The 25,779-nt window shown below is 41.7% G+C and overlaps 1 protein-coding gene and 1 long non-coding RNA gene across 4 annotated transcripts in view; one reads left to right on the forward strand and one right to left on the reverse strand.

Moving 5' to 3' along the window:
- The window catches only part of LOC119619074 (uncharacterized), a 47,866-nt gene extending 34,949 nt beyond the window's left edge, over positions 1-12,917 (forward strand). The window contains exon 3 of the long non-coding RNA XR_012091035.1: positions 12,211-12,917. This is a non-coding gene — a long non-coding RNA (uncharacterized lncRNA). The remainder of the gene's footprint in view (positions 1-12,210) is intronic.
- Positions 1-25,779, reverse strand: part of ATXN3 (ataxin 3) — a 49,397-nt gene that overhangs the window by 22,446 nt on the left and 1,172 nt on the right. Inside the window, exons 2-9 of one of the 3 annotated variants that reach the window (XM_007987621.3) lie at positions 17,239-17,403; positions 16,666-16,710; positions 14,527-14,612; positions 14,037-14,103; positions 8,959-9,046; positions 3,333-3,465; positions 2,504-2,670; positions 1,119-1,215 (exon numbers count right to left, since the gene is read on the reverse strand). In XM_007987621.3, coding sequence (XP_007985812.1) covers positions 1,119-1,215; positions 2,504-2,670; positions 3,333-3,465; positions 8,959-9,046; positions 14,037-14,103; positions 14,527-14,612; positions 16,666-16,710; positions 17,239-17,403 — 848 coding nt within the window. The remainder of the gene's footprint in view (positions 1-1,118; positions 1,216-2,503; positions 2,671-3,332; positions 3,466-8,958; positions 9,047-14,036; positions 14,104-14,526; positions 14,613-16,665; positions 16,711-17,238; positions 17,404-25,779) is intronic. The other 2 variants (XM_007987623.3, XM_007987624.3) reach the window with 2 other exon arrangements.

Consider the following 25,779-nt stretch of genomic DNA (forward strand, 5'->3'; position numbering starts at 1 on the left):
ATTTCATACAATGGTGGGATTACAGGCGTAAGCCACTGCGCCCAGCCTTTTCTTTTTCTTTTTTTTAAAAAAGTGGGGGACAAAAGTCTGAATGATAGTTACTTGAAAAGAATGTATTTTCATACAGTGGAATTCCTATTTCATACAATGGTGGGATTACAGGCGTAAGCCACTGCACCCAGCCTTTTATTTTTCTTTTTTTAAAAACGTGGGGGACAAAAGTCTGAATGATAGTTACTTGAAAAGAATGTATTTTCATACAGTGGAATTCCTATTTAGCAAGCACTTACAAGGCTGGGCACAAGGTAAAGTTTTAGGAGTTGATCCAGATTTATGGTTTGCATCCATTCTCCTGATGCTAACAGGCCTACAGGACCCCCTGCAGCAGCCATGAGCAGCTAAACGAACTACCCACGTCTACTTGGGAATGTGCTCCCATACCTCAAAAGCTGTTTTTCTTATTGATTGGTAGAGAAATTTTGCAGGGTTAATCAGGTAAGCAAGAAGCACATCCAAAGGATCAATAGGTATTCTTCTTGCCTTGTCCTAATTTCATTTTTCTTTTAATAAATGAAATTGTACAAGGTTTCCTTCACTCAGTTTCAAAAATTTATCCAGTATTGAGGCAAACTTTTTCATTAAAACTACATTTTGCTTCATGTTATTTGCTGTAAATTTTTATTTTTATTTATATATACATATATTTTTGGAGACAGTCTCACTGTATCAACCGGTCTGGAGTGCAGTGGTACGATCTCGGCTCACTGCAACCTCCACCTGCTGGGTTCAAGCAATTCTGGCTCAGCCTCCCAAGTAGCTGGGACTACAGGCGCACACTGCCACGCCTGGCTAATTTTTTTGTATTTTTTAGTAAAGATGGAGTTTTAGTGTGTTGCCTGGGCTGGTCTCGAACTCCTGACCTCAGGCAATCTGCCCACCTTGGCCTCCCAAAGTGCTAGGATCACAGGCGTAAGCCACCGTGCCTGTCCTATTTGCTGTAAATTTTTTAAATATGCATTCAAATATTTATAGGATTCAGGCAGTAACCATTTACAAACAGACAAAATAGCCAAAGCAAATATTAAACGTGCTACTTTAATTTGTACCAACTACTTTACTTTTCAAAGTAGGCTTCTCGTCTCTTCCGAAGCTCTTCTGAAGTAAGATTTGTACCTGATGTCTGTGGAATATCTTGAGATATATTTCTGGAACTACCTGAAAACAAAACACAACAGAACAAAAACCAATCACTGTATTTACCAATTCAAGCAACAGTATATTTGTTTATACTCATTTGAGTAAGCTTTTAAAACGTTTTTTCTTGAAGAATATTCTACTCTTCTGGCTGGGCGTGGTGGCTCACACATGTAATCCCAGCACTTTGGGAGGCCAAGGCAGGTGGATCACCTGAGGTGAGGAGTTCAAGACCAGCCTGGCCAACAGGGCAAAACCATATCTCTACTAAAAGTACAAAAAATTAGCCAGGCATGGTGGTAGGTGCCTGTAGTCCCAGTTACTCAAGAGGCTGAGGCAGGAGAATCGCTTGAACCCGGAAGGCAGAGGTTGCAGTGAGCCAAGATCGTTCCACTCCAGGCTGGGCGACAGTGAGACTCTTAATTCAAAAAACAAAAGAAATCTAAAGCTGATTTCTGTCCCTGCTAATCCAGCAGGACTCTATTAAAAAATGGGATTAATTAAAAAGAAAAAAAAAGAAATCTAAAGCTGATTTCTGTCCCTGCTAATCCAGCAGGACTCTATTAATCAAAAATGGGATTGCACACCATATGGAGTACTCAGAGGTGTGCCTAGAGGCAAGAAAAGTTCAGGATAAAAATAATCTTCCCATTAATGGAATCTCAATTTTATCTGGACATCTAAGGAAATCAACTGATAAATAATTCCATTAGAAAGTAGAAGCAAATACACATAAGTTAGAGAAAAATAAAGCAAAAAACCCACTTCAGACTTTTAATTAAGCAACTTCGAGCTATGTCTTAACATTTTTCTTTGCCTAGACTGTCTAGGGGATATGTTTTCGCTTTTCAAATTGATAGTATATATCACTAAATAACTGGGCCCACCAAAGCGGGCTTAAGGTTTAAGTTGCATAGCCAATAAATGTTAGCTTTTTGTAAAATCAGTTTATATCCCCTGTCCAGGCCCTTCCATAGTGTCTAATGACATACATTTATGAAAGAGCTGATTTGGGTAAGGGTCAACTGATACCCACAAAGATTAACACCACAATTGACTACTGTGTTAGTACAGGTTATTGAAACCAAATAAATAACCAGGAGTAAAAATATAACTACTCCTAATAAAATATAGGTTGTAAAAAGTTATTTCCATTATAAGAAATCTAAAGGGAAAGCCCACTATATAGCTATTGCTTCTGCAGTAATTGTCAAAACACTTCTAAGAGTACATTAACTTCCAGGAAACCTAAGAATAATTGGAATCAATTCTTCAGCAATGAATACAACACACATCAGAATGTCTTTACCTTGCATACTTAGCTGAATAGCTCTGCGGAGATCTGCTTCCTCATCTTCCATGTCAATTTCTTGGCGACTTAGTGCCAGAGCCCTCTGCAAATCCTCCTCATCTTCGTCTAACATTCCTGAGCCATCATTTGCTTCTAACACTCGTTCCAGGTCTGTTTTATGGACTCTAAAGAACAAAAGCACTGGTAGTAACTGCAACCAATCTTCTATTTTAGACATAACACAAAGGCATTTGTAATGTAAAGGCTTTACGTAAGCCAAAACTTAAAACGTTTTCTGGCAAATAAGCTCTAGTAATATAATGATTGTATTGTAATTTGAATCCAACTAAGTTTTTTTCCTCCGTTTTTTTTTTTTTTTTTTTTTTTTGAGACAGGGTCTAACTCTCTTGCCCAGGCTGGAGTGCGGTGGTGTGATTGTGGCTCACTGTAGTCTCGACCTCCCCAGTTTTGGGTGATCCTTCCTCCTCTGCCTCCCAAGTAGCTGGGACTACAGACACGCACCACCACGTCTGGCTAATTTTTGTACTATTTGTAGAGGTGAGGTTTTGCCATGTTGCCCAGGCTGGTCTCGAACTCCTGGGTTGAAGCAATCAGCCTGCCTCGGCCTCCTGAAGTGCTAGAAATACACCATACCTGCTAACTTATTTAATATATTTAAGTATTTCAAAGAGTTGATTCAAGTTCGAACTAATAAACTTCACTAAAATGTAAGGTCCAAAATAGAGGTGCCAACAACACAAGGACCACATATTCAATGTAAGCATGAAAATTTAATTCTCATAATGAAATATCGTCATATGTTCCATACTGCAGGCCTCATTTTTACCTTTGCTCTTTCAGTTGTGCTAATTCTTCACCAATAAGTTTTGGTCGGTGCATCTGTTGGACCCTGATCATCTGCAGGAGTTGGTCAGCTTCGCAATCTGGCAGGTCACCCTTAACAACAAATATAGAATAACCTAAAACAAAAAGGCAAAAATCAACCTAAACAGCTAGTAAAGAGATTCAAAATTGATGTAAAATGCTAGTAAAGAGGCAGCACAGTACACTGGAAAAAAATACAAGCTGAGGATTCAGAAAGATTTTAGTTCAAATAATGATTCTTATACTTACTAGTAAAGTCATCTAGGATAAGTTAAAGTCTCTGAGCCTCACTTTCTCCATTGTAAGACTGGAATAGCCGTCTCACTGAGTGACTGTGCGAAGTAAATGTCTGTAAAGGGCCCTACTAATATAGCACTTGACTGAGCAGGCTACTCACTTACTGGTATGAGAGAGAGTAACGGAGTTGGTAAGAGCAACTGATTTAGAATCAGACTGCCTGCATCTGATCCCAGTTCTCCCACTTCCTAGCTGCATTTGTCTTGGTTTCTACTGTTAAACATCATGATACTGGTACCTTCCTGTGATGGTTAATATTATCAACTTGATTGGATTGAAGGCTACAAATTATTGTTTCTGGGTGTGTCTGTGAGGGTGTTTCCAAAAGAGATTAACATTTAAGCCAGTGAACTGGGAGAGGCAGACCCACCCTCAATCTGGGTGGTCACCATCTAATCAGCTGCCAGCTCGGCTAGAATAAATCAGGCAGAAATAAGAGTGTGGAAGGACCAGACTTGCTGAGCCTTCACCTTTCTCCCATGCTGGATGCTTCCTGCCCTCAAATATCAGACTCCAAGTTCTTCATCTTTTGGACTCTTGAACTTACACCAGTGGTTTGCCAGGGGCTCTTAGGCCTTTGGCCACAGACTGAAGGCTGCACTGTCAGCTTCCCTACTTTTGAGGTTTCAGGACTTGCACAGGCTTCCTGGTTCCTCAGCTTGCAGACAGCCTATTGTGGGACTTCACCTTGTGATCATATGAGTCAATATTCCTTAGTACATTACCCTTCATATATACATCTATCTTATTAGTTCTGTCCCTCTAGAGAACCCTGACTAATACACTCACAGGGCTGTTTTGAGGACACAGTCAGATAATGTGTGCAATAAATAGTAACATGGCTAAAACTAATCATCTATGGAAAGAGCTACCCCTACCCTGACCCACACATGTACACCCCTTGTAACTAAAAATAGGAGCTGGGAAGCCAAATACCTAAAAGCTATTTAAGGTGTCAAACGTGTGGTTTGCATCCCAAAAGAATTACATTAGTCTAGTGTGACTGTGTATAAATATGATTCCAGAAATCCAGGGTTTCCCCAAGCTAGATGCTACACACAAAAACTAAGGGTGGGCTATACCTAAAACAATCTAATTAATTTAAGTTTTTCTATTATTAATTATTATTATTTTGAGATGGAGTCTCACTCTGTCACCCAGGCTGAAGTGCAGTGGTGCAATCTCAGCTCATTGCAACCTCTGCCTCCCAGAAGGTTCAAGCGATTCTCCTGCCTCAGCCTCCTGAGTAGCTGGGATTACAGGCACCCGCCACCACGCCTGGTTAATGTTTGTATTTTTAGGAGAGACGGGGTTTCGCCATGTTGGCCAGGCTGGTCTCAAACTCCTGACCTCAGGTGATCTGCCCACCTCAGCCTCCCAAAGTGCTGGGATTACAGGTGTGAGCCACCATGCCTAGCACATTTTTCTTAAACTCTGGTGTTTGTTATTGGATATCCTTTGTTAGAATTAACACATAATGGGACAAAGATTATAAGACCTATTTAATGGAGAACCTCAAAATAGTACAATGAACATTTTTTATGAGGACAACTGTATTCAGAGTTCAAATGGTTTAATGTGTTTTCTGCCAGTAAAACTGTTTCTATATCATACAATAAATATGCCAGCTCACCATGGTATTCTATGAAGAGTGTCTGAAGAATGGATACTCTGCCCTGTTCAGGGGTCATGGTAAAGATCTTGGGTTTTATTCAAGACTTCAGATTTTATTTTACTTTTCAATTTTTTTTTTTTTTTTTGAGAGTCTTGTTCTGTCACCCAGGCTGGAGTGCAGTGGTATGATCTTGGCTCACTGTAACCTTTGCCTCCTGGGTTCAAGTGATTCTCCTATCTCAACCTCCCAAGTAGCTGGGACTACAGGTGCACAACATCACGCCCAGTTAATTTTTGTATTTTTTTGGTAGAGACAGGGTTTCACCATGTTGGCCAGGCTGGTCTCAAACTCCTGACCTCAAGTGATCTGCCCCTCATCCTCCCAAAGTGCTGGGATTACAGGCATGAGCCACCACGCTCAGCCTAAGATTTCAGATTTTATTCTAAGTGTGCTGGGAAGCCACTGAAAGACAAGGAGTGAGGGTGGGACATAACAGGCATTACACTGGTTAAGAAGCACTCTGAGCGGCTCTATCAGTATAATATATAGGAACCTGAGTACAAGAAGAGTCACCCTTATGGAAATGGAAAACCTGATAGATAGCATGGATAGAAAAAAAGTAAGTCTTTCATAGACATGTTCAGTTTGAAATGCTTTTTGGACTTCAAAGTGGAGATGCCAAAGCTAGGAGTTAGTCAAAGCTAGGTGTTCAGGGTAGATGTCAAGACTGAAGATAAAAGTTTGATAATTACTATCTTATTTAGAGATATACTTAAGATCCATGAAAGGGATCTGAAAGATGCAGGCAACAAGTTAGGAAAACCACAGCATGGTGGGCTGGAGGTCAAGGGCAGACAGGGTTTTTAAGAAGGGATATCATTAGGAACCAAGATTTTAACTATAAAAGAAAAAAGATACAAGTATCTAAAGTCAAAGAATTAAAAACTCTATATTCCTAAATGTGAATTCACAATAACTACATAACAAACCCAGTAGCAATAAGCATGCCAGCACTCAAATTGTGATCTCTAAATACCATTACTAAAAGATGGCTAGGCACAGTGGCTCATGCCTGTAATCCCAGCACTTCAGGAGGCCGAGGCAGGTAGATCACCTGAGGCCAGGAATTCGAGACCAACCTGGCCAATATGGTGAAACCCTGTCTCTACTAAAAATATAAAAATTAAAAAAAATTTAGCCAGGGGCCAGGCGCAGTGGCTCATGCCTGTAATCCCAGCACTTTGGGAGGCTGAGGTGGCAGATCACCTGAGGTCAGGAGTTTGAGACCAGCCTAACCAACATGGAGAAACCCCTTCCGTCTCTACTAAAAATACAAAATTAGCCAGGCGTGGTGGCTCATGCCTGTAAACCCAGCTACTCGAGAGGCTGAGGCAAGAGAATCACTTGAACCTGGGAGGCAGAAGTTGCAGTGAGCCGAGATCACGCCATTGCACTCCAGCCTGGGCAACAAAAGGGAAACTCCATCTCAAAAAAAAAAAAAAAATTATCCAGTCGTGGTGGCACGCACCTGTAATCCCAGCTACTCGGGAGGCTGAGGCAGAAGAATCGCTTGAACCCAGGAGGCGGAGTTCAAGAAAAGGAGAAGGCACACTAGAGACAATCCTAAGGAAAAAATAAAAATGGGGAGGCAGCTGGAGTTTCATGGAATTAAGAGAGGATTTTTCTTTTTAATCACTGGAGTTAAAAAGCTTATTTTTCTGCTTATAGGTATATTACCAAAAAAAAAAAGAAAATAGGGGGGAAACTGATTATACAAGAGAGTGGAGAGATGAAAGCAGGCACATCCCACAAGTGAGGGACTGGTCTTTGCTAGAGGTAGGGGACCATTCATCTATTTTAATAGTCTCAAAGCACAGGTGAAGATATAAGCAAATTGGTACACTTGCTGGTAGAAAGATAAGAACATAATTTTAATTGCTTCTATGTTCTCAGCAGAATGTAATGGAAGGCCATATGCAAGGTGTGTAAGGAAGGGAGAGGAAAGTGGTTAAAGGTTTGAAGACAGAAGCTGTGAAATCAGTCACCTTGGAAAGTGGCACATGATTTTTTATAAACATCTGGAGAGTGGCACATGATTTTTTATAAACATCCGGACAGTGGTACATGATTTTTTATAAACATCTTGGAGAGTGGTACAGGGATTTACTAAGAAAACATAGTAGAAATATCAGGCAGCACTAAAGGCTCATCTGAATTTTGTGATTATAATAAATTTAAAGTAAAACCTTAGCTAGGTGTGGTAGCACAAGCCTGTAGTCCCAGCTACTCAACAGGCTGAGGCAAGAGGATCACTTGAGCCCAGGAGTGTGGGGCTACAATGAGCTGTGATCATGTCGCTGCACTCCAGCCTGGGCTTCAGAGAGGCCTAGTCACTGTGATAGACGGATGGGTGAATGGATGGATAGATCGTTTACGAAAAAAGTAAAACCAATCATCATGTTTTATGTTATTTTTTAGCCATATCCTGGTACTCTGGTACAGGAATGGACAAGGCCAAGATTTGGTTTTAACCAGGGTTGAGATTTTTGTCATTCAAGTATGATGGAGGCAGAGAAGGGGGAAACAAGCTGAAGAATGCAATGGAGTGATTATAACAATGGATTACAGAAAATAAGCAGGAGAAGAAAGGAAGAATGCATATAAAGGAAATGCTTGGGCCCCACGGTAGGGTTTAAAGAATGGCTGGAATAAAAAAAACAGACAAAACATGGTTTAAGGAAAGGAGGTGGTAGTTAAAGAGTAATACGCTTGCAATTGAGATTTGACAGTGGTTATGATTATTGGTAATAGCTAAGCAAGAGTGGGTGATTTTGAAACTAAGAAGCAGATACTGGATTACTGGATAGATGAGCAATACAGAAATCATTAAGAATGATAAAAGGAGTTGAAGTAGAGAAAAACACAATGAGTCAGATCCTAAAATCACTGATGAAAAGAGACTTTTGGATGAGTGCAAAAGGGCCAGGGATAGTTTAATCTAGGGGCATGTATTTCTTTTTTTTTTTTTTTTTTTGAGACGGAGTCTCACTCTGTTGCCCAGGCTGGAGGGCAGTGGCGCAATCTCAGCTCACTGCAAGATCCACCTCCCGGGTTCACACTATTCTCCTGCCTCAGTCTCCCATGTAGCTGGGACTACAGGTGTCCACCACCACAACCGGCTAATTTTTTGTTATTTTTAGTAGACACGGGGTTTCCCCATGTTAGCCAGGATGGTCTTGATCTCCTGACCTCGTGATCTGCCTGCCTCAGCCTCCCAAAGTGCTGGGATTACAGGCGAAAGCCACCACAACCGGCCCTTAGGGGCATGTATTTCAAAGAAACTAGAGTTTATAGGGAAGAACAGTGGCCTAGAAGAGGCAAAGAAGAAAAATGTCTATCCCTCCTCTCAGCCGTGTGGTATGTGATGTATAAAAGAAAAAACCATTACTTAGAAGGGCTGCAAAGAAAGCAGCATCCTCAGAAGAGGGAGGGCCAGGTGCCAGTGAGAATTCTAATGGAACAGCGTCACCCAAATCACAGCCTGTCACCATGTCAAACCTAAAGATTGTTTCACTGCCACTGCCAGAAAAACAGTATTGTCACGCTGTCATCTAATGCTCCTGTTTATTTAACTACTTCAAAAGATAACATTACAAAATTTTCAGCCTTTACTTACCTTCCTGTTGTAATTGAGCCAAGAAAAGTGCAAGATATGTATCTGATATTAATTCTGGACCCGTCAAGAGAGAATTCAAGTTAAACCACTGGAAAAAAATTGTCAATATTTAAGTTAGTGCATATTATAGGTAATAAAGTAGTTTTACATGTTAAGAATAGATATAACCCATCAAAGCTTAGTAAGATTGTTTAAACTCTGGAAATATTTCAAGTTGAGCTCTTTCCTCTGACTGAATAATATGATCTTAAAAGAGAATACTGCAGATTTATCACTATTACTTTTTTTTTTTTTTTTTTTTTGAGAAGAATCTCACTCTGTCACCCAGGCTGGAGTGCAGTGGCATGACCTCAGATCACTGCAACCTCCTTCTCTCAGGTTCAAGCAATTCTCCTGCCTCAGCCTCCCAAGAAGCTGGGACCACAGGCCTGTGCCACCACACCCAGCTAATTTTTGTATAGAGACAGCACATTTGCCACACTGACCAGGCTGGTCTCAAACTCCTGACCTCAAATGATCTTCCCGCCTCGGCCTCCCAAAGTTCTGGGATTACAAACATGAGCCACCGCACCCGGCCTCTGTTAAATACTCTTTTTTTTTTTTTTTTTGAGACAGAGTCTTGCTCTGTTGCCCAGGCTGAAGTACAGTGGTGCAATCTCGGCTCACTGCAAGCTCCGCCTCCCAGGCTCACGCCATCCTCCTGCCTCAGCCTCCTGAGTAGCTAGGATGATATGCGCACACCGCCACACCCAGCTAATTTTTTGTATTTTTAGTAGAGACGGGGTTTCACCGTGTTAGCCAGGATGGTCTTAATCTCCTGACCTTGTGATCCACCCGCCTCGGCCTCCCAGAGTACTGGGATTACAGGCGTGAGCCACGGCACCCGGCCCTGTTAAATAGTGTTTTAAAAACAACACTTTGCTTTACACTATAAACATTAAACCCTCCCAAAAGAATAAAAATGGATAGTCCGTAGTTGAAATGTCTTTATTAATAGCTATAGTTAAATCTTTTTTCAAAGTATCAGTCCAACATAACTCTAATCGCATCTATCATACTGACGGGAGGAAAAATGACAACTATACAAAGTTTTTCCATTATGATAATTTTTGTCAAAGGATTCCAATTGTGAGAGAGTCAGAAGTTAAAGGAAGATAATTTATAATTACCAACTCAGTTTTAAAAAAATCACTAAATTAGGTGGGCATCGCAGCTCATGCCTATAATCCGAGCACTTTGGGAAGCTAACATGGGAGGATCGCTTGAGCTCAGGAATTTGAGACCAGCCTGGGCAACATAGTGAGACCCTCTATAATTTAAAAATGTTTTTAAAAAACACCATCACATATAACATATAAACACATTTTTTTTTAAAGAGATGGTCATCTAGGCTGGAGTGCAGTGGTGCAATCATAACTCACTGCAGCCTTGAACACCTGGGCTTGATTCTCTCGCTTCATCCTCCCAAATAGCTGGGACTGCACCAAGATGCTTGACATATTTTCTAATTTTTTTTGTAGAAATGGGGGTCTCACACTATGTTGTACAGGCTGGTCTCAAACTCCTGGCCTCAAGACATCCTCCCACCTCAGTCTCCCTACGTGCTGGAATTACAGGTGTTAACCACTGCACTCGGCCCTAATTAACATCATTTATCACTACTACAAAGTAATCCTAATTTAACCCACAAGATACAAAAAGTGTTTAAAGTTACTGTCAATATCATGACCAACTATTTTCCTGGATTTTGACAATGTTAATACTTTTTCCAGCCTTCTTTTTTATTATACAGGGACCTCAGACAGAGTCTATAGTGAAAAATATAGTTTTAAACAAAAATATAAATTAGAACCAAAGAAAAGAAAATAAGCCAAAATTTGACATCTTCTGTATTTTTTTTTTTTTTTTTAAAGATAGAGTTTCACTCTTATTGCTCAGGTTGGAGTGTAATGGCGTGATCTTGGCTCACTAAAACCTCTACCTCCCAGGTTCAAGCAATTCTCCTGCCTTCCAAATAGCTGGGATTACAGGCATGTGCGACCACACCCAGCTAATTTTGTATTTTTAGTAGAGACGGGGTTTCACCACGTTGGCAAAGCTGATCTTGAACTCCTGACCTCAGGTGATCCACCCATCTCAGCCTCCCAAAGTGCTGGGATTACAGGCATGAGCCATAGCGCCCGGCCAACATCTTCTGTATTTGTCAAAGATAATGTAATTCAAAATGTGAAAATTCAATTTTGAAGAACTAAAATTTTTTAAATCTGTCAAAATAAGATAGACATTTATTTGCAAATTAATATGAGGGTACTTCTGAAATCTAAGTCTACAGACCTTAAAAATTCAGTGCTTAATTTATACAGAAAAAGTAAAAAATACTGGATCATAATTTTTAAAAACACATAAATAAAACCCAGAGGTTAAATAATCTCAGCAGTACCCTACCGTGGTTTTTACCTAGAGGTGATTCCCACTCGCATCAGCCTCTACTGCTGTAAGTTGCACTTTTTAAATTTTTTTTTGGTAGAGACAAGGTTTCACTGTGTTGGTCCACGCCGGTCTCAAGCTCCTGGCCTCAGTGATCTCCCTGCCTCAGCTTCCCAAAGTGCTGGGATTACAGGCGTGAACCACTGCACCCAGCTAGCCTCCACTGTAAGCTTCTACATTACACCTCCTTAACTTGCTCTTGGCTCCTCAGGAAGAACTTTACTAAAGAACCAACTTAGGGCTGGGCATGGTGGCTCACGCCTGTATTCCCAGCACTTTGAGAGGCAGAGATGGACGGATCACCTGAGATCAGGAGTTCAAGACCAGCCTGACCAACATGGAGAAACCCCGTCTCTGCTAAAAATACAAAAATTAGCTGGGTGTGGTGGCGCACACCTGTAGTCCCAGCTACTCGGGAGGCTGAGACAGGAAAATTGCTTGAACCCGGGTGGAGACCATCCTGGCTAACAAGGTGAAACCCCGTCTCTACTAAAAAATACAAAAAACTAGCCGGGCGAGGTGGCGGGCGTCTGTAGTCCCAGCTACTCGGGAGGCTGAGGCAGGAGAATGGCGTAAACCCAGGAGGCGGAGCTTGCAGTGAGCTGATATCCGGCCACTGCACTCCAGCCTGGGTGACAGAGCGAGACTCCGTCTCAAAAAAAAAAAAAAAAAAAAACAGCTTTATTGGGGTATAAGTGATATATAATAAACCTCACATATTTAAAGTGTACAATTTGAAACTTTTTTTTTTTTTTTTTGAGACAGGATCTCCTTCTGTCATCCAAGGTGGAATGCAGTAGTGCGATCATGACTCACTGCAGGCTTGACCTCTGGGCTCCCTCCTCAGCCTCCCTAGCACCTGGGACTACATGCATGTATCACCACGCCTAGCCAATTTTTCTTTTTTTTTTTTTTTTCATTTTTTTGTAGAGATGGGGTCTTGTGACATTGCCCAGGCTGGTCCTGAACTCCTTGAGCTCAAGTGATCGTCCTGCCGTGGCATCCAAAAGTGCTGGGATTACAGACATGAGCCACTGCACCTGGCCTTTGAAATGTTTTGACATTTGTATACTGTACTCCCATGAAACCATTACTACAACCAACATTGTGACACATTAATCACTGCCACGTTTCCCACGCCTCTCTATGACCCTCCCCTCTCACTCTTCCTTAGCCTTCTCATCCCCAGGCAACCACTGGTGGATCTGCTTTTCATCACTACAGATGAATCTGCACTTTTCTACACTTTTAATAAATGCTACCATACAGCATGTAGTATTCTGTTTCTGGGTTATTCTTTCAGCATAATTATTTTGAGATTCATCCATGTTGCTGCATGTATCAGTAGTTTATTCTTTTTTACTGTGCTAGCTGGTTTTCAATAACCCTCTTTCAAAGATTCAAAATTCTAATAAAAAGGATGTTAAATGATTCTGTTTCTTAAAATAGCTTGCTCAAGACATATTTCATGTTTTATTTAACAAATAGAAGTAATCTTATGTAGATGTATGTATTACATGGCTTTTGGAATCATATGAATAATCTTACACTAAAGCAAGCATAATTGAATGCTTGATTCATGCTTGACACTATTTCAGGCTTTGTGACAGCACTATGCTAAATACAAATCTACAAATGTAGTAATTAACTGACAGAACATAGTCATCACATAAAAACCCACTTAAAAGTAACCACATTTGTATTATATTTAATATAGAATTCTTCTTTTTTTTTTTTTTTTTTTTTTTTTGAGACGGAGTCTCGCTCTGTCGCCCAGGCTGGGGTGCAGTGGCCGGATCTCAGCTCACTGCAAGCTCCGCCTCCCAGGTTCACGCCATTCTCCTGCCTCAGCCTCCCGAGTAGCTGGGACTACAGGCGCCGCCACCACGCCCAGCTAATTTTTTGTATTTTTTAGAAGAGACGGGGTTTCACTGTGTTAGCCAGGATGGTCTTGATCTCCTGACCTCGTGATCCGCCCGTCTCGGCCTCCCAAAGTGCTGGGATTACAGGCTTGAGCCACCGCGCCCGGCTAGAATTCTTCTTATGATATAAATTGCATATACTTGTCACAAATAAATTTACAAAGAAAACTGATACGTTTTAAAATGACAAATTTCTATCTATCAAGATAGATAAACCATGCCACAAACACACACACTACTGGTCAGTTTCCAAATTTTAAAGTCATCAATCCTTTTGTTTTTTCTTTTTAATTTTTAAATTTTTTTTTCTTTTTATTTTTTATAAAACAGAGTCTTACTCTGTCACCCAGGCTGGGGTACAGTGGCACAATCATAGTTCACTGCAGCCTCAAACTCCTGAGCTTCAGTGATCCTCCTGCCTCAGCCTTCCAAGAAAGCTGGAATTACAGATGTGAGCTACCATACCTGGCTTTTTTTTTTTTTTTTAAGAGACAGGACCTCCCTTTGTTGCCCAGGCTAGTCTCAAAGTCCTGGCTTCAAGTGATCCCCCAACCTAAGCCTCCCAAACTGTTGGGATTACAGGCATGAGTCACTGCATCTGGCCCACATTTTAGTTTTAAATGGGGTACAATATAAGAAAAAAAGACAAGGAAGGGTAAGAAATGTTACCTGTTTTCCTAATTTTCTAACTGTAAACCAGTGTTCCTTATAATTGCATATAAATGATCTTTCATTTCTAAAAAAGAAAACACACAATATTAACTTGAAATATTGAATTCATATTTATGTTGTCTACTGGCAAACATTATATAAAATTTGTGATAATTTAAGATTATATTTACAGTTAAGTGTCACTGCTGTTTTTAAAAGATCACACAACCATATGAACGTCTCTGCAGCAGCTTAGTGATGCCGTGCCAAAAGATGGCCTCACGCACCACTTACAGGGCAGCTCTGTGCTGCCACAGACACTGGGGTGCCAGGAAGGCTACAGGGCAGATGCTCATGGACATCACAAAGGTGAAATAGGAAAGTCTGAGGGAATGAAACAGGGAACATCAAAACACAAGTATTCAAAATATATTTCTCTTCTTTAAGAAATATCTTTAAAAATCAAATTTGGGAAAAGAAATGTATGAAATGCAAAACAAAATCTTACATAGGATCGATCCTGAGCCTCTGATACTCTGGACTGTTGAACAGGATTAGTTCTAAACCCCAAACTTTCAAGGCATTGCTTATAACCTGTTAAGAAAAATAGTAACTTTTCATAAGCCAAACCACTCCATTCCAAATTAAGAAGTGTAGCTATGTCAGTTGTGTAAACACTTTAAGAAGTATAGCTATGTTTGTGTGTACCTCATATATAAATTTCTCCAGAAGGCTATAGGTTTTTTGGGGGGTTTTTTGTTTGTTTGTTTTTTGAGACAGAGTCTTGCTCTGTTGCCTAGGCTGGAATACAGTGGCATGATCTCGGCTCACTGCAACCTCTGCCTCCTGAGTTCAAGTGATTTTCCTACCTCAGGCTCCCGAGTAGCTGGGATTACAAGCATGCGCCACCACACCCAGCTAATTTTTGTAATTTTAGTAGAGACAGGTTTTCACCGCATTGGCCAGGCTGGTCTCAAACTCCTGACCTTGTGATCTGCCCGCCTCGGCCTCCCAAAGTACTGGGATTACAGGCATGAGTCACCACGCCCAGCCGGCTATAGGTTTTCAAAAGTGTGTGTGTGTATAGATGTATCACTAAATCCATAAAAAACATACACATATATATTAGAAGAGTGCTTTTCATACCAGGTCTCTGAGATGTTCCAGAAAACCACACAATTCCTACATAAAACTGCCTCAAAAATCCAGATGTATATTCTACCCATAAGTGCTATTCTTAAAACTAGTCTACTATATACATCTGATAATTTGGCTGCCATGGGTGCTACTTTAGAAAATTTATATTCAACTTACTACTTGCAATGTCAGAAATCATGTCTATCAAAATAAGTTCTCCCTGGGCACTTAAACTGAAGTTTCCATAGATATCAGACTTCCAGGGTCATGGGCTTGCCACTTGTAGAAAAAAACAAAATGCAAACCTGATTATTTCAATCTGTCTGACAAAAGAAGGGAAATTTCTGAAAATTCACTATCTACCCTCCAAGGTAGCCAACAAAGAAGCAAGTCAGCCAGGTACCGGCAAAGACAGAAAATGAGTGCAAGGTAGTGGGCACCAAGAGCAGCAAGGCACAAATAGGAAACACCAAGTGCTAGGCCTACTTTGACCTCTGATTCCAGCCCTGCAGTAGCCATTACCTGTTAACAGTGGCACGGTAAAGCACTAGATGGAAATGCTGGTGGATGAGGAGGAGTCCAGGAGGGCAGTACAAGGGAAATACAAACAAAGGTATCTGCAGAGATAGGTCGCTCAGGAGAGGTTCTGAAAGACCTCTGGATACAACTCACAGTGTCAGAAAAGAATGAAAGACACGCAGATAAAAGAATCTTTCAAGTACATATATATAACCACCAAAGAACTCAAAGAGAAAAATCAAAAGCCACAGACCATAATAAGGAAATCCAGTCTGGTAGGCTGATTTAAAAGGATGGTAGCAAGATAATGCGTTTTCTCAAATTTACCCAACAGATGGTAAGTTTGAGACATTGGGACTTATTATAATTAAGGGTATTTGGTTTTCTTTGAGACAGAGTCTTGCTCTGTCACCAGGCTGGAGTGCAGTGGTGCGATCTTGGCTCACTGCAACCTCTGACTCCCCAGTTCAAGTGATTCTCCTGCCTCAGTCTCCAGAGTAGCTGGGATTACAGGCTTGCATCACCACGCCCAGCTAATTTTTGTATTTTTAGTAGAGTCGGGGTTTCACCATGTTGGCCAGGATGGTCTTGATCTCCTGACCCTGAGATCCGCCCACCTTGCCCTCCCAAAGTGCTGGGATTACAGGTGTGAGCCACCACGCCTGGCCAAATTAAATAATCTTTCTCAAAAAGGAATTTTTAAATGCCCCACTCTAATATGAAGATTCTACAATCCTTTCATGTCTATCTATATAAAAATTTAGTACTCTAGTTGGCTGGGCATGGTAGCTCACGCCTGTAATCCCAGCACTTTGGGAGGCTAAGGCAGGTGGATCACAATCTCTAGTGATCTAGAGTATAATCTTATACTCTGTAGACATGATCTATTAGAAGAACTTCTGAAGGTCGCCTTGTTGCAGTGACTATTGAAAGGCTGTGAAACGGGGCCTGGGATGTAAGCAACACATAGTAGATGCTTGTGACTACTTACCTGAATAGAGAAAAAACCACTGTCATCCATATTTCCAGAAGGCTGCTGTTAATTTTGACAGGTAGTTGAAGCAAGCGTGGGGGTGGGGAAAGAAGGATACAAACTGTCATTAGCGTGCATATTTAAAATAACATCTTTGCATTTCCATTTCCAAAGTTAACAGTGCAGTTATAATTCACCAGTCAGATCCCTATAGGAAGAATGGCACATCCTTTTCTAAATAGTATCCACGTTTTTAAAAGAAATGTAAGCCAGGTGTGGTGGCTCACACTTACAATCCCAGCACTTTGGGAGGCTGAGGCAGGTGGATCATGAGATCAGGAGTTCCAGACCAACCTGGCCAACATGGTGAAACCCTGTCTCTAACAAAGATACAAAAAATTAGCCAGGCATAGTGGCGTGTGCCTGTAATCCCAGCTACTTGGGAGGCTGAGGCAGGAGAATTGCTTGAACCCAGGAGGCGGAGGTTGCAGTGAGCTGAGATCGTGCCATTGCACTCCAGCCTGGACAACAGGGCAAGACTCCATCTCAAAAAAAGAAAGAAATGTGACTTAGTGAGTTTAACATCAGTACCTGTAAAAACGTGCGATAATCTTCACTAGTAACTCCTCCTTCTGCCATTCTCATCCTCTCCTCCTCATCCAGCTGATGTGCAATTGAGGATAATTCCACAGGGCTAAAATATTCTCCTTGCAATAAATTATTCAGGCAATGTTGAGCACAAAGTGAGCCTTCTTGCTAATATTTCCAAAAGAAAAAATTAAAATGTGACTTATTAAACAGAATTGCACAGTATTTTCCCCTAAATAATTTAATCATTAACTTTTCTTTCTTTTTTGAGACACAGTCTTGCTCTGTTGTCCAGGCTGGAGTACAGTGGAGCACTCTCGGCTCACCACAACCTCTGCCTCCCAGGTTCAAGCAATTCTCCTGCCTCAGCCGCTGGGACTACAGGCATGCACCACCATGCCCGGCTAATTTTTGTATTTTTAGTAGATACAGGGTTTCACTATGTTAGCCAGGCTGGTCTCGAACTCCTGATCTCGTGATCCCCCTGCCTCAGTCTCCCAAAGTGCTGGGATTACAGGTGTGAGCCATCGTGCCTGGCCAACTTTTTTTTTTTTTTTTTTGAGACGGAGTCTTGCTCTGTCACCCAGGCTGGAGTGCAGCGGTACAATCTCAGCTTACTGCAAGCTCTGCCTCCCGGGTTCATGCCATTCTACTGCCTCAGCATCCCGAGTAGCTGGGACTACAGGCGCCCGCCACCACATACAGCTAATTTTTTGTATTTTTAGTAGCGACGGGGTTTCACCGTGTTGGCAAGGATGGTCTCGTTCTCCTGACCTCGTGATCCACCCGCTTAGGCCTCTCCAAGTGCTCAGATTACAGGTGTGAGTCACCGTGCCCGGCTCCAACTATTTTTTAACATAGTTGAACTGAACTTTCAGCTTTAGATAAGTATAATTAACATAGGTACATGCATTTTCATTTGTTAACATTTATTTTACAAATCTACCATTAATGAAACTACAATTACATGATCAAAAACTTAAGAATTATTTTAAACAAACATTATCGGCCGGGTGCGGTGGCTCACACCTGTAATCCCGGCACTCTGGGAGGCCAAGGCAGGCGGATCACGAGGTCAGGAGATCGAGACCATCGTGGCTAACACAGTGAAACCCCATCTCTACTAAAAAATACAAAAAATTAGCCGGGCGTAGTGGCGGGCACCTGTAGTCCTAGCTACTCGGGAGGCTGAGGCAGAAGAATGGCGTGAACTCGGGAGGCGGAGCCTGCAGTGAGCCGAGATCACACCACTGCACTCCAGCCTGGGCAACAGAGCAAGACTCTGTCTCAAAAAAAAACAAAAAACAAAAAACAAAAAAACATTATCATCTATCAAATGCATCAAACCTCATACTTTACTAAAAACTACTATATAAAACATTTAGTCTCCCTTATTTTCAGTACCTAAAATAAGTTCATTCTTGGAGATTCCACAGTAAATTACTAATGGTGAAAGGAAATTTTAGTCTCTAGAACAGTTATTTATTTATTTAAAAAATGAGATCTGACTATGTTGCCCAGGCTGGACTTGAACTCCAGGGCCCAAGGGATCTTCTTACCTCAGCCTCCCGAGCAGCTAGGACTACAGAAACGTGCCACTGTGCCCAGCTGCCTAGAACATTTATTCTTTTAACATAATGCCCGTCAAGCATGGTGGCTCACATCTGTAATCCCAGCAGTTTGGGAGGTCAAGGCGGGTGGATTGCTTGAGGCCAGGGGTTCGAGACGAGCCTGACCAATATGGCGAAACCCCGTCTCTACTAAAAATACAAAAATTAGCCAGCGTGATGGTGTGCACCTGTACACCTAGCTAATCGGGACTCCGAGGCATGAGAATCTCTTGAACCTAGGAAGTACAGCCTGCAGTGAGCCAAGACTATGCCACTGCCACTCCAGCCTTCTGTCTCCAAAAAAAAAAAAAAACCACAACACTCCACACAATCTAAATGATTGTTGATAGAATTTCAAATCTTAAGAATCAATACAAGTGAGAAAAATTCTGTTCCATGTTAAAACTTGCAGTTACAGAGCTGAAGTTCTCTTCATGGAACTCTACAGATAATGTACAAACAGTGTAATGCAATGAGCAGAACTGTCCCAAACAACCCCGGAGCTCACTCCTGGACAAGCCAGCAAAAGGGACTGCACCCAAGCTCAGCTCCCATGGGACGACAGGCTTCCTCCTTATGGGAGGTAGGTACAACCTCCCACAGGTTCAGGGCCTTCAAGTGCTGGGCAGTTTCTCACACAACTGGCAGCCTGAATCCAAGTCCAGGATGCCTGGTACCGAGTAACCTGTGTGTAATCCTCCTCCCCACAGCAGTAGCTTTCCCATGCTACCTGGTAAGGGAGAATCATGTACAGATGGATCCCTCCCTGTGAACACAGACACCAGGTTTGCCCCTTCCTGAAATGATAGCAGATGAGAGAACATTTCCTTCTCCTGCTAACCTTGGCCCTCCAAGTTCTCTCTTTCCCCAATAAGGTCTATTCCTTAACCCAACTTATCTGACATCATGCAATTTGTCCTGAGCTATGTTACACAGCAGACTCTAAAGAGAACCACCTTGCAAGATGGATTTTTTTCCTGATAAATCAATTTTCTAGGAACAAAATTCAGCTGGTGAAAAAAATATGGGTTACATGTGTATAATGGAATAGGAAGACGGCATTGAGACAGCCTGAGTCTGAGATAAGTTTATCCTCATCTTTTGGTAAGGAATAAGCAGCTTGGAGCCAGAGAGAACACTATCCCCCAAGTCTTCTCATGAAAAATAGACTTTTTGTTTCCACTTCTTTCTTCTTCTTCTGTATTTCTACTACCAGAGTGCAACTCTTACTGAATAATATGCAAATTGAAGGGATATACAGATGTTCTACTTATAACCTACTGAAAAACAGCCAAGGCTGGCTGCGGTGGCTCATGCCTGTAATCCCAGCATTTTGGGAGGCCAAGGCAGGAGGATTACTTGAGTCCAGAAGTTTGAGATCAGCCTGGGCAACACAGTGAAACCCCATTTCTACAAAAATTAAAAAATTAACTGAGCTTGGTGGTGTATGCTTGTAGTCCAGCTTCTTGGGAGGCTGAGATAGGAGGATAACCTGAGCCCCAAAAAGGTTGAGGCTATAGTAAGCTGACATTGCACCACTACACTCCAGCCTGGATGACAGGGCAAGAACCTGTCTCAAAAAAAAAAAAAAAAAAAAAAAAAAAGAAAGAAAAGAAAAGAAAAGAAAAGGCAAGACAAACAAGCACTTCACAAGACAGTCAAATGGCTACAAAGAACACAAAAAAGGTACTCAACTTCATTAGTCATCAGGGAAATGTAAATTAAAACCACAATGTGTTATTACACAAACTCTAAAATGGCTAAAATGTTGGAGATCAGAGATATAGAAACTGTTGTATACCACTGGTGAGAGAGTAAATTGGTATAACCAATAATAACTAATAATTATGTAATGCATCTACTAAAGCTTAACATGTACATCTCCTATGATCTAGCAATTCCATTAGTAGGTACATAATGTAAACAACAGAAATGCAAACATATATTCATCAAAAGATGTGTATAAGAATGTTCACAAAAGCACTATTTTTGTGCTACAAATAGCATTACTATTTGTAGTAATACAAAATAGCATTACAGATAGCATTACTATTTGTAATGGTCCCTAAACTGGAAACGACCCAAATGGATAGCTGGGATCACAGCAGAATGGAAATTGTGTTTACTCACAAAGGAATACTACATAACAATGTGAATGAATTAACTACAACTACCTGGAACAGTATGGATAAATCTCTCAAACAATGGTAAACTAAAGAGGACAGAGTCAGAAGGGTATACACACTGTACGATTCCAGTCACAAAAGCTCAAAACTAGGCAAAACTCATTTATGATATCAGAATTCAGCATAGTGGTTATTTTTGGTGGGAGTGCCGTGGAGAGAGAGTACCTAGAAAAGGGAATAATGGGAGGTTATAGGATGCAGGTAAATCTTCTGTTACTTGCTGTTTACACATGTTCATTTTGTGAGAATTCACTGAGCCGTACTCTTAACGATTTGTGTGCTCCTCTCTATATGGTACCTAATTTTTTAAAAATTCAAACAGTAAGAAAAAAGCCTTTGCTAACACAAATTTCCTGTCCTGCTGTCAGTTTGGAGTTTACAAACTATGGTCACCATACTTAATATCACATATAGCAATAGCGACATCCAAATACTTGATTAAAATTATCTCTATAAAAAATAGCTTTAAATTATGAAAAATAAGTACTTGAAATCAAACTTCATCAAAGATATACTGTATTGCTACAGGAAATATCAAGTTCTGTACTTCTAATATGATTTAATGGAAGGAAAGGACAAACTGTTCAGTACCAATTTAAAAATGACTTAAGGCTAGGCACAGTGGTTCATACTGTAATCTCAACTGTTTGAGAGGCTGAGTGGGAGGATCACTTGAGCCCAGGAGTTCAAGGCTACAAGGAGCTACGATTGTGCCACTGTATTCTGGCCTGGGTGACAGAGCAACACCATGTCTCTCAAAAAGAAACAAAATAAATAAAAATAAAAATAAAAACAAAAATAAACATAACTTAAGGCATAGGACAGATCAAATTCCACACAGACCAAAAGAATTGTACAATGACAATGAGCCCACCTAAGATTATGCATTTTCCCGCCTTGCCCTTATCTCAAACTATCCCCAGTCATCTCTCTCATCAAGCTTTAATCAAAGCAGAAGTTCACTTTGCCATAATCAAAGTTCAGCAGTATTGAAATCTCATGATTTGGCTGGGCATGGTGGCTCATGCCCGTAATCCCAGCACTTTGGGAGGCCGAGGCAGGTAGGTCACTTGAGATCAGGAGTTCTAGACCAGCCTGGCCAACATGGTGAAACCCTGTCTCTTCTACAAATACAAAACTTAGCCAGGTGTGGTGGCAGGTGCCTGTAGTTCCAGGTACTCAGGAGGCTAAGGCAGGAGAATCACCTGAACCCAGGAGACAGACGTTGCAGTGAGCTGAGATTGTACCACTGCACTCCAGCCTGGGTGACAGAGCGACACTCCACCTCAAAAAAATAAAAAATAGGCCGGGCATGGTAGCTCACGCTTATAATCCCGGCACTTTGGGAGGCTAAAGCAGGTGGATCACGAGGTCAAGAGATCGAGACCATCCTGGCCAATGTGGTGAAACCCTGTCTCTACTAAAAATACAAAAATCAGCTGGGTATGGTGGCACACGCCTATGGTCCCAGCTACTCGGGAGGCTGAGAGGAGAATCGCTTAAACCCAGGAGACGGAGGTTGCAATGAGCTGAGTTCACACCACTGCACTCCAGCCTGGTGACAGAGCAAGACTCCATCTTAAAAAAGAAAAGAAAGGAATTTAAAATTTTTAAAAATAAAAGAAATCCTATGATTTTAGGCCCAGACTTCATTGTGTTGGGCTCAGAGAATTAGCACACTGCAGTTCTACAAAGATAATTTATAAAATCACAAGAGAACTGCTACCAAATCATTTATCCCCAACCTCTCCAGGTTTTCAAGACCAACCTAAAACTAGTTAAAATTATCACAGACACTACTAACTACAACACAAATCAGGTATAAACCTAAGGTGCTCTCAGGAATGGGCTATCTGGGGACAAGCTGTCAATCTAGCGGCATTCTCACCTCCTCTTAGTGCTCTCCGAGCCCTTACTATGAGGCTCAGCAAACACAAGCATCTGAGTAATGGCAATGGCCAGTACTTCTACAGCACTATCTGCCAGGGAGCCTTCTCTACCCTCTAACTCTGAGGTTATGTCTATGTTATTATCCCCACCACTACAGAGGAGGAAACCAGAGGACACGGATACTAAGTAACTTGCTCAGGATCACACAAGTAGTAAAAGGCAGAGCTGAGACTCAAACCCAGGCAGAGGTTTCAAAATCTGTGCCATTAGCACTTCAAGTCATTTATACAGAATTTGGCTTCTCCTGAAGCTCAAATATCCTAAAGACGGCTAAAATCCAGCAACCACAAAAGGGCATAATGAATGCCACAGAGTCAATATTCAGCATCTTTTCAATAACTTTATGTGCAACCCCAGCAAGTTTAGTTATTATTCCCAGTTTGCATTACATTAAAATCACCAATACAAATGGCACAGTGACTGCACCAAGAAACATCAGCAAAAGAAGTGATTTTAAAAAAAAAGACAGAGAGCCGGCACCAGAACTAAAACAAACAACAAAAATCCAGTAGTTAGTGGTCATAAAGTTAGTACAAAGGTTTAAGTTAGGGGTTGGCAAACTCTAGCCCATGGGCCAAATTTGACCTGCCCCGGTAGCTAAGAATGCACTTTACAGTTTTAGATGGTTGGGAAAAACATGCACAAATAAGAATGTGTGACAGAGACTACGGCTGGCCTGCAAAGCCTTAAAATGTTTACAGAAAAGTTGTTTACTTTAGATAAACAGCACCATATATATCTCAGAAACTCAAAGACCTCTCTTTATCCATTCAAATATATACATTTTTTTCTTTTGGGACAGGATCTTGCTCTGTCCCCCAGGCTGGAGTGCAGTAGTGTGACCTTGGCTCACTACAGCCTCAACCTCCCAGACTCATGCAATCCTCCCACCTCAGCCTCCCAAAGAGCTACGACTACAGGCGTGTGCTAACACACCCGGGCTAATTTTGTTCATTCTTTGTAGAGACAGGTCTCACTACGCTCAGCCCCATTCAAATATTTATTGAGTACTTACTCTGTGCCAGGCCCTATCTCAAGCACTGTAGATGTGTCAGTGAGAAACTGTTTTTACATTCCAACTTAATAAAGGGTACTCAAAGTGACAACTCAGAAAGAGGAAACCAAGGTTCCAAGAGGAAGTGGTTGCAAGGCCCTTTGTAGGCAGATATTCCCACCTACCCAGCTTCTCTAGGGCCAAAGTTGGTTCTCTGGCTCTCCAAACCCAGGACCTAGCAAGGGTTAAAGGTATATTGCAGAGGGGAAGGCAGTGAACTGAAAAATGGCACAGTAAGCCCAAACATTCCTAGAATGGACTGTATAGGAGATTAACAATGGGCCATATGGTTATAGATGCATACTCTTGAGTACGCCCAAAAAACTAAATTGTTGAATCTTCACTTGCTATGTACATACAAGTTAATGATAATGGTAAATACATTCCTGAAGTATCTGTAGGCCTATACACATGCTGATAATTCAGAGGGACTCTTTTTTTTTTTTCTTTTCTTTTCTTTTTTTAGACAGAGTCTCGCTTTGTTACCCAGACTGGAATGCAGTGGCGCGGTCTCAGCTCACTGCAACCTTTGCCTCTTGGGTTCAAGCTATTCTCCTGCCTCAGCCTCCTGAGTACCTGGGATTACAGGCACCTGCCACCACACCTGGCTAATTTTTTGTATTTTTAGTAGAGACGTGGTTTCACCATGTTGGCCAGGCTGGTCTCAAACTCCTGACCTTGTGATCCACCTACCTGGGCCTCCCAAAGCGCTGGTGTGAGCCACCGCACCCGGACTAAGAGGGACTTCTTTCGGGTAAGCAGATTTTCGCTTGGCTAGCACCCAGCTTTTATTGATCTCATGGTTCAGCAGAAATGCGTCCCAACTAGGTAACAATCAATATTGTTAAAAATCTTGTCTGATTCTCAGGAAGTAGTGTGGAACATGTTTAAGGCCTTCCATGTTGAAATCTGGTCCCACACCAAAGCCTTTGAAAATTAATAACAAAAATATGGCCAGGTGCAGTGGCTCACGCCTGTAATCCTGGCACTTTGGGAGGCCGAGGCGGGTGGATCGCCTGAGGTCAGGAGTTGGAGACCAGCCTGGCCAACAGGGTGAAACCCTGTCTCTACTAAAAATACAAAAATTAGCTGGGCGTGGTGGTGGGCACCTGTAATCTCAGCTACTAGGGAGACTGAGGCAGGAGAATAGCTTGAACAGGGAGGCAGAGGTTGCAGTGAGCCAGGATCGCGCCATTGCACTCTAGCCTGGGTGACAAGAGCAAAACTCGATCTCAAAAAAAAAATGTTTTTAAGAAAGTACATGTGTATTTTTTCACACACTTTACTCAGCCAAGCAACTAAATCTCTATTGTCTATGATTTATAAATCATGTCAATCAAGTCAAAAAATTAGTGACAACTATACGACTGAGGCCCCACTGTAAATCTGCCTATTTCAAAAGTTTCCGAGATGTTTTCTACAATGAAAAGCATTGTACTTAACAGTTTGTTCCAGGCACAGTGGCTCACGCCTGTAATCACAGCACTTCGAGAGGCTGAGGTGGGAGAATCACCTGAGTCCAGGAGTTCTAGACCAGCCTGGGCAACACAGCGAGACCCCTGTCTCTCCAAAAACATTAGCTGGCCCTGGCAATATACACCTGTAGTCCCAGCTACTCTGGAGGCGGAGGAGGGAGGATCGCTTGTGCCTAGGGAGTCAAGGCTGCAGGGAGCCATGATCTCTCCACTGCACACCTGCCTGGGTGACAGAATGAGATGCCATCTTTAAAATAAAAATTAAAAAA

The sequence above is a fragment of the Chlorocebus sabaeus genome, chromosome 24 (assembly GCF_047675955.1).
Source record: "Chlorocebus sabaeus isolate Y175 chromosome 24, mChlSab1.0.hap1, whole genome shotgun sequence".
Classification (NCBI taxonomy): Eukaryota; Metazoa; Chordata; class Mammalia; order Primates; family Cercopithecidae; genus Chlorocebus; species Chlorocebus sabaeus.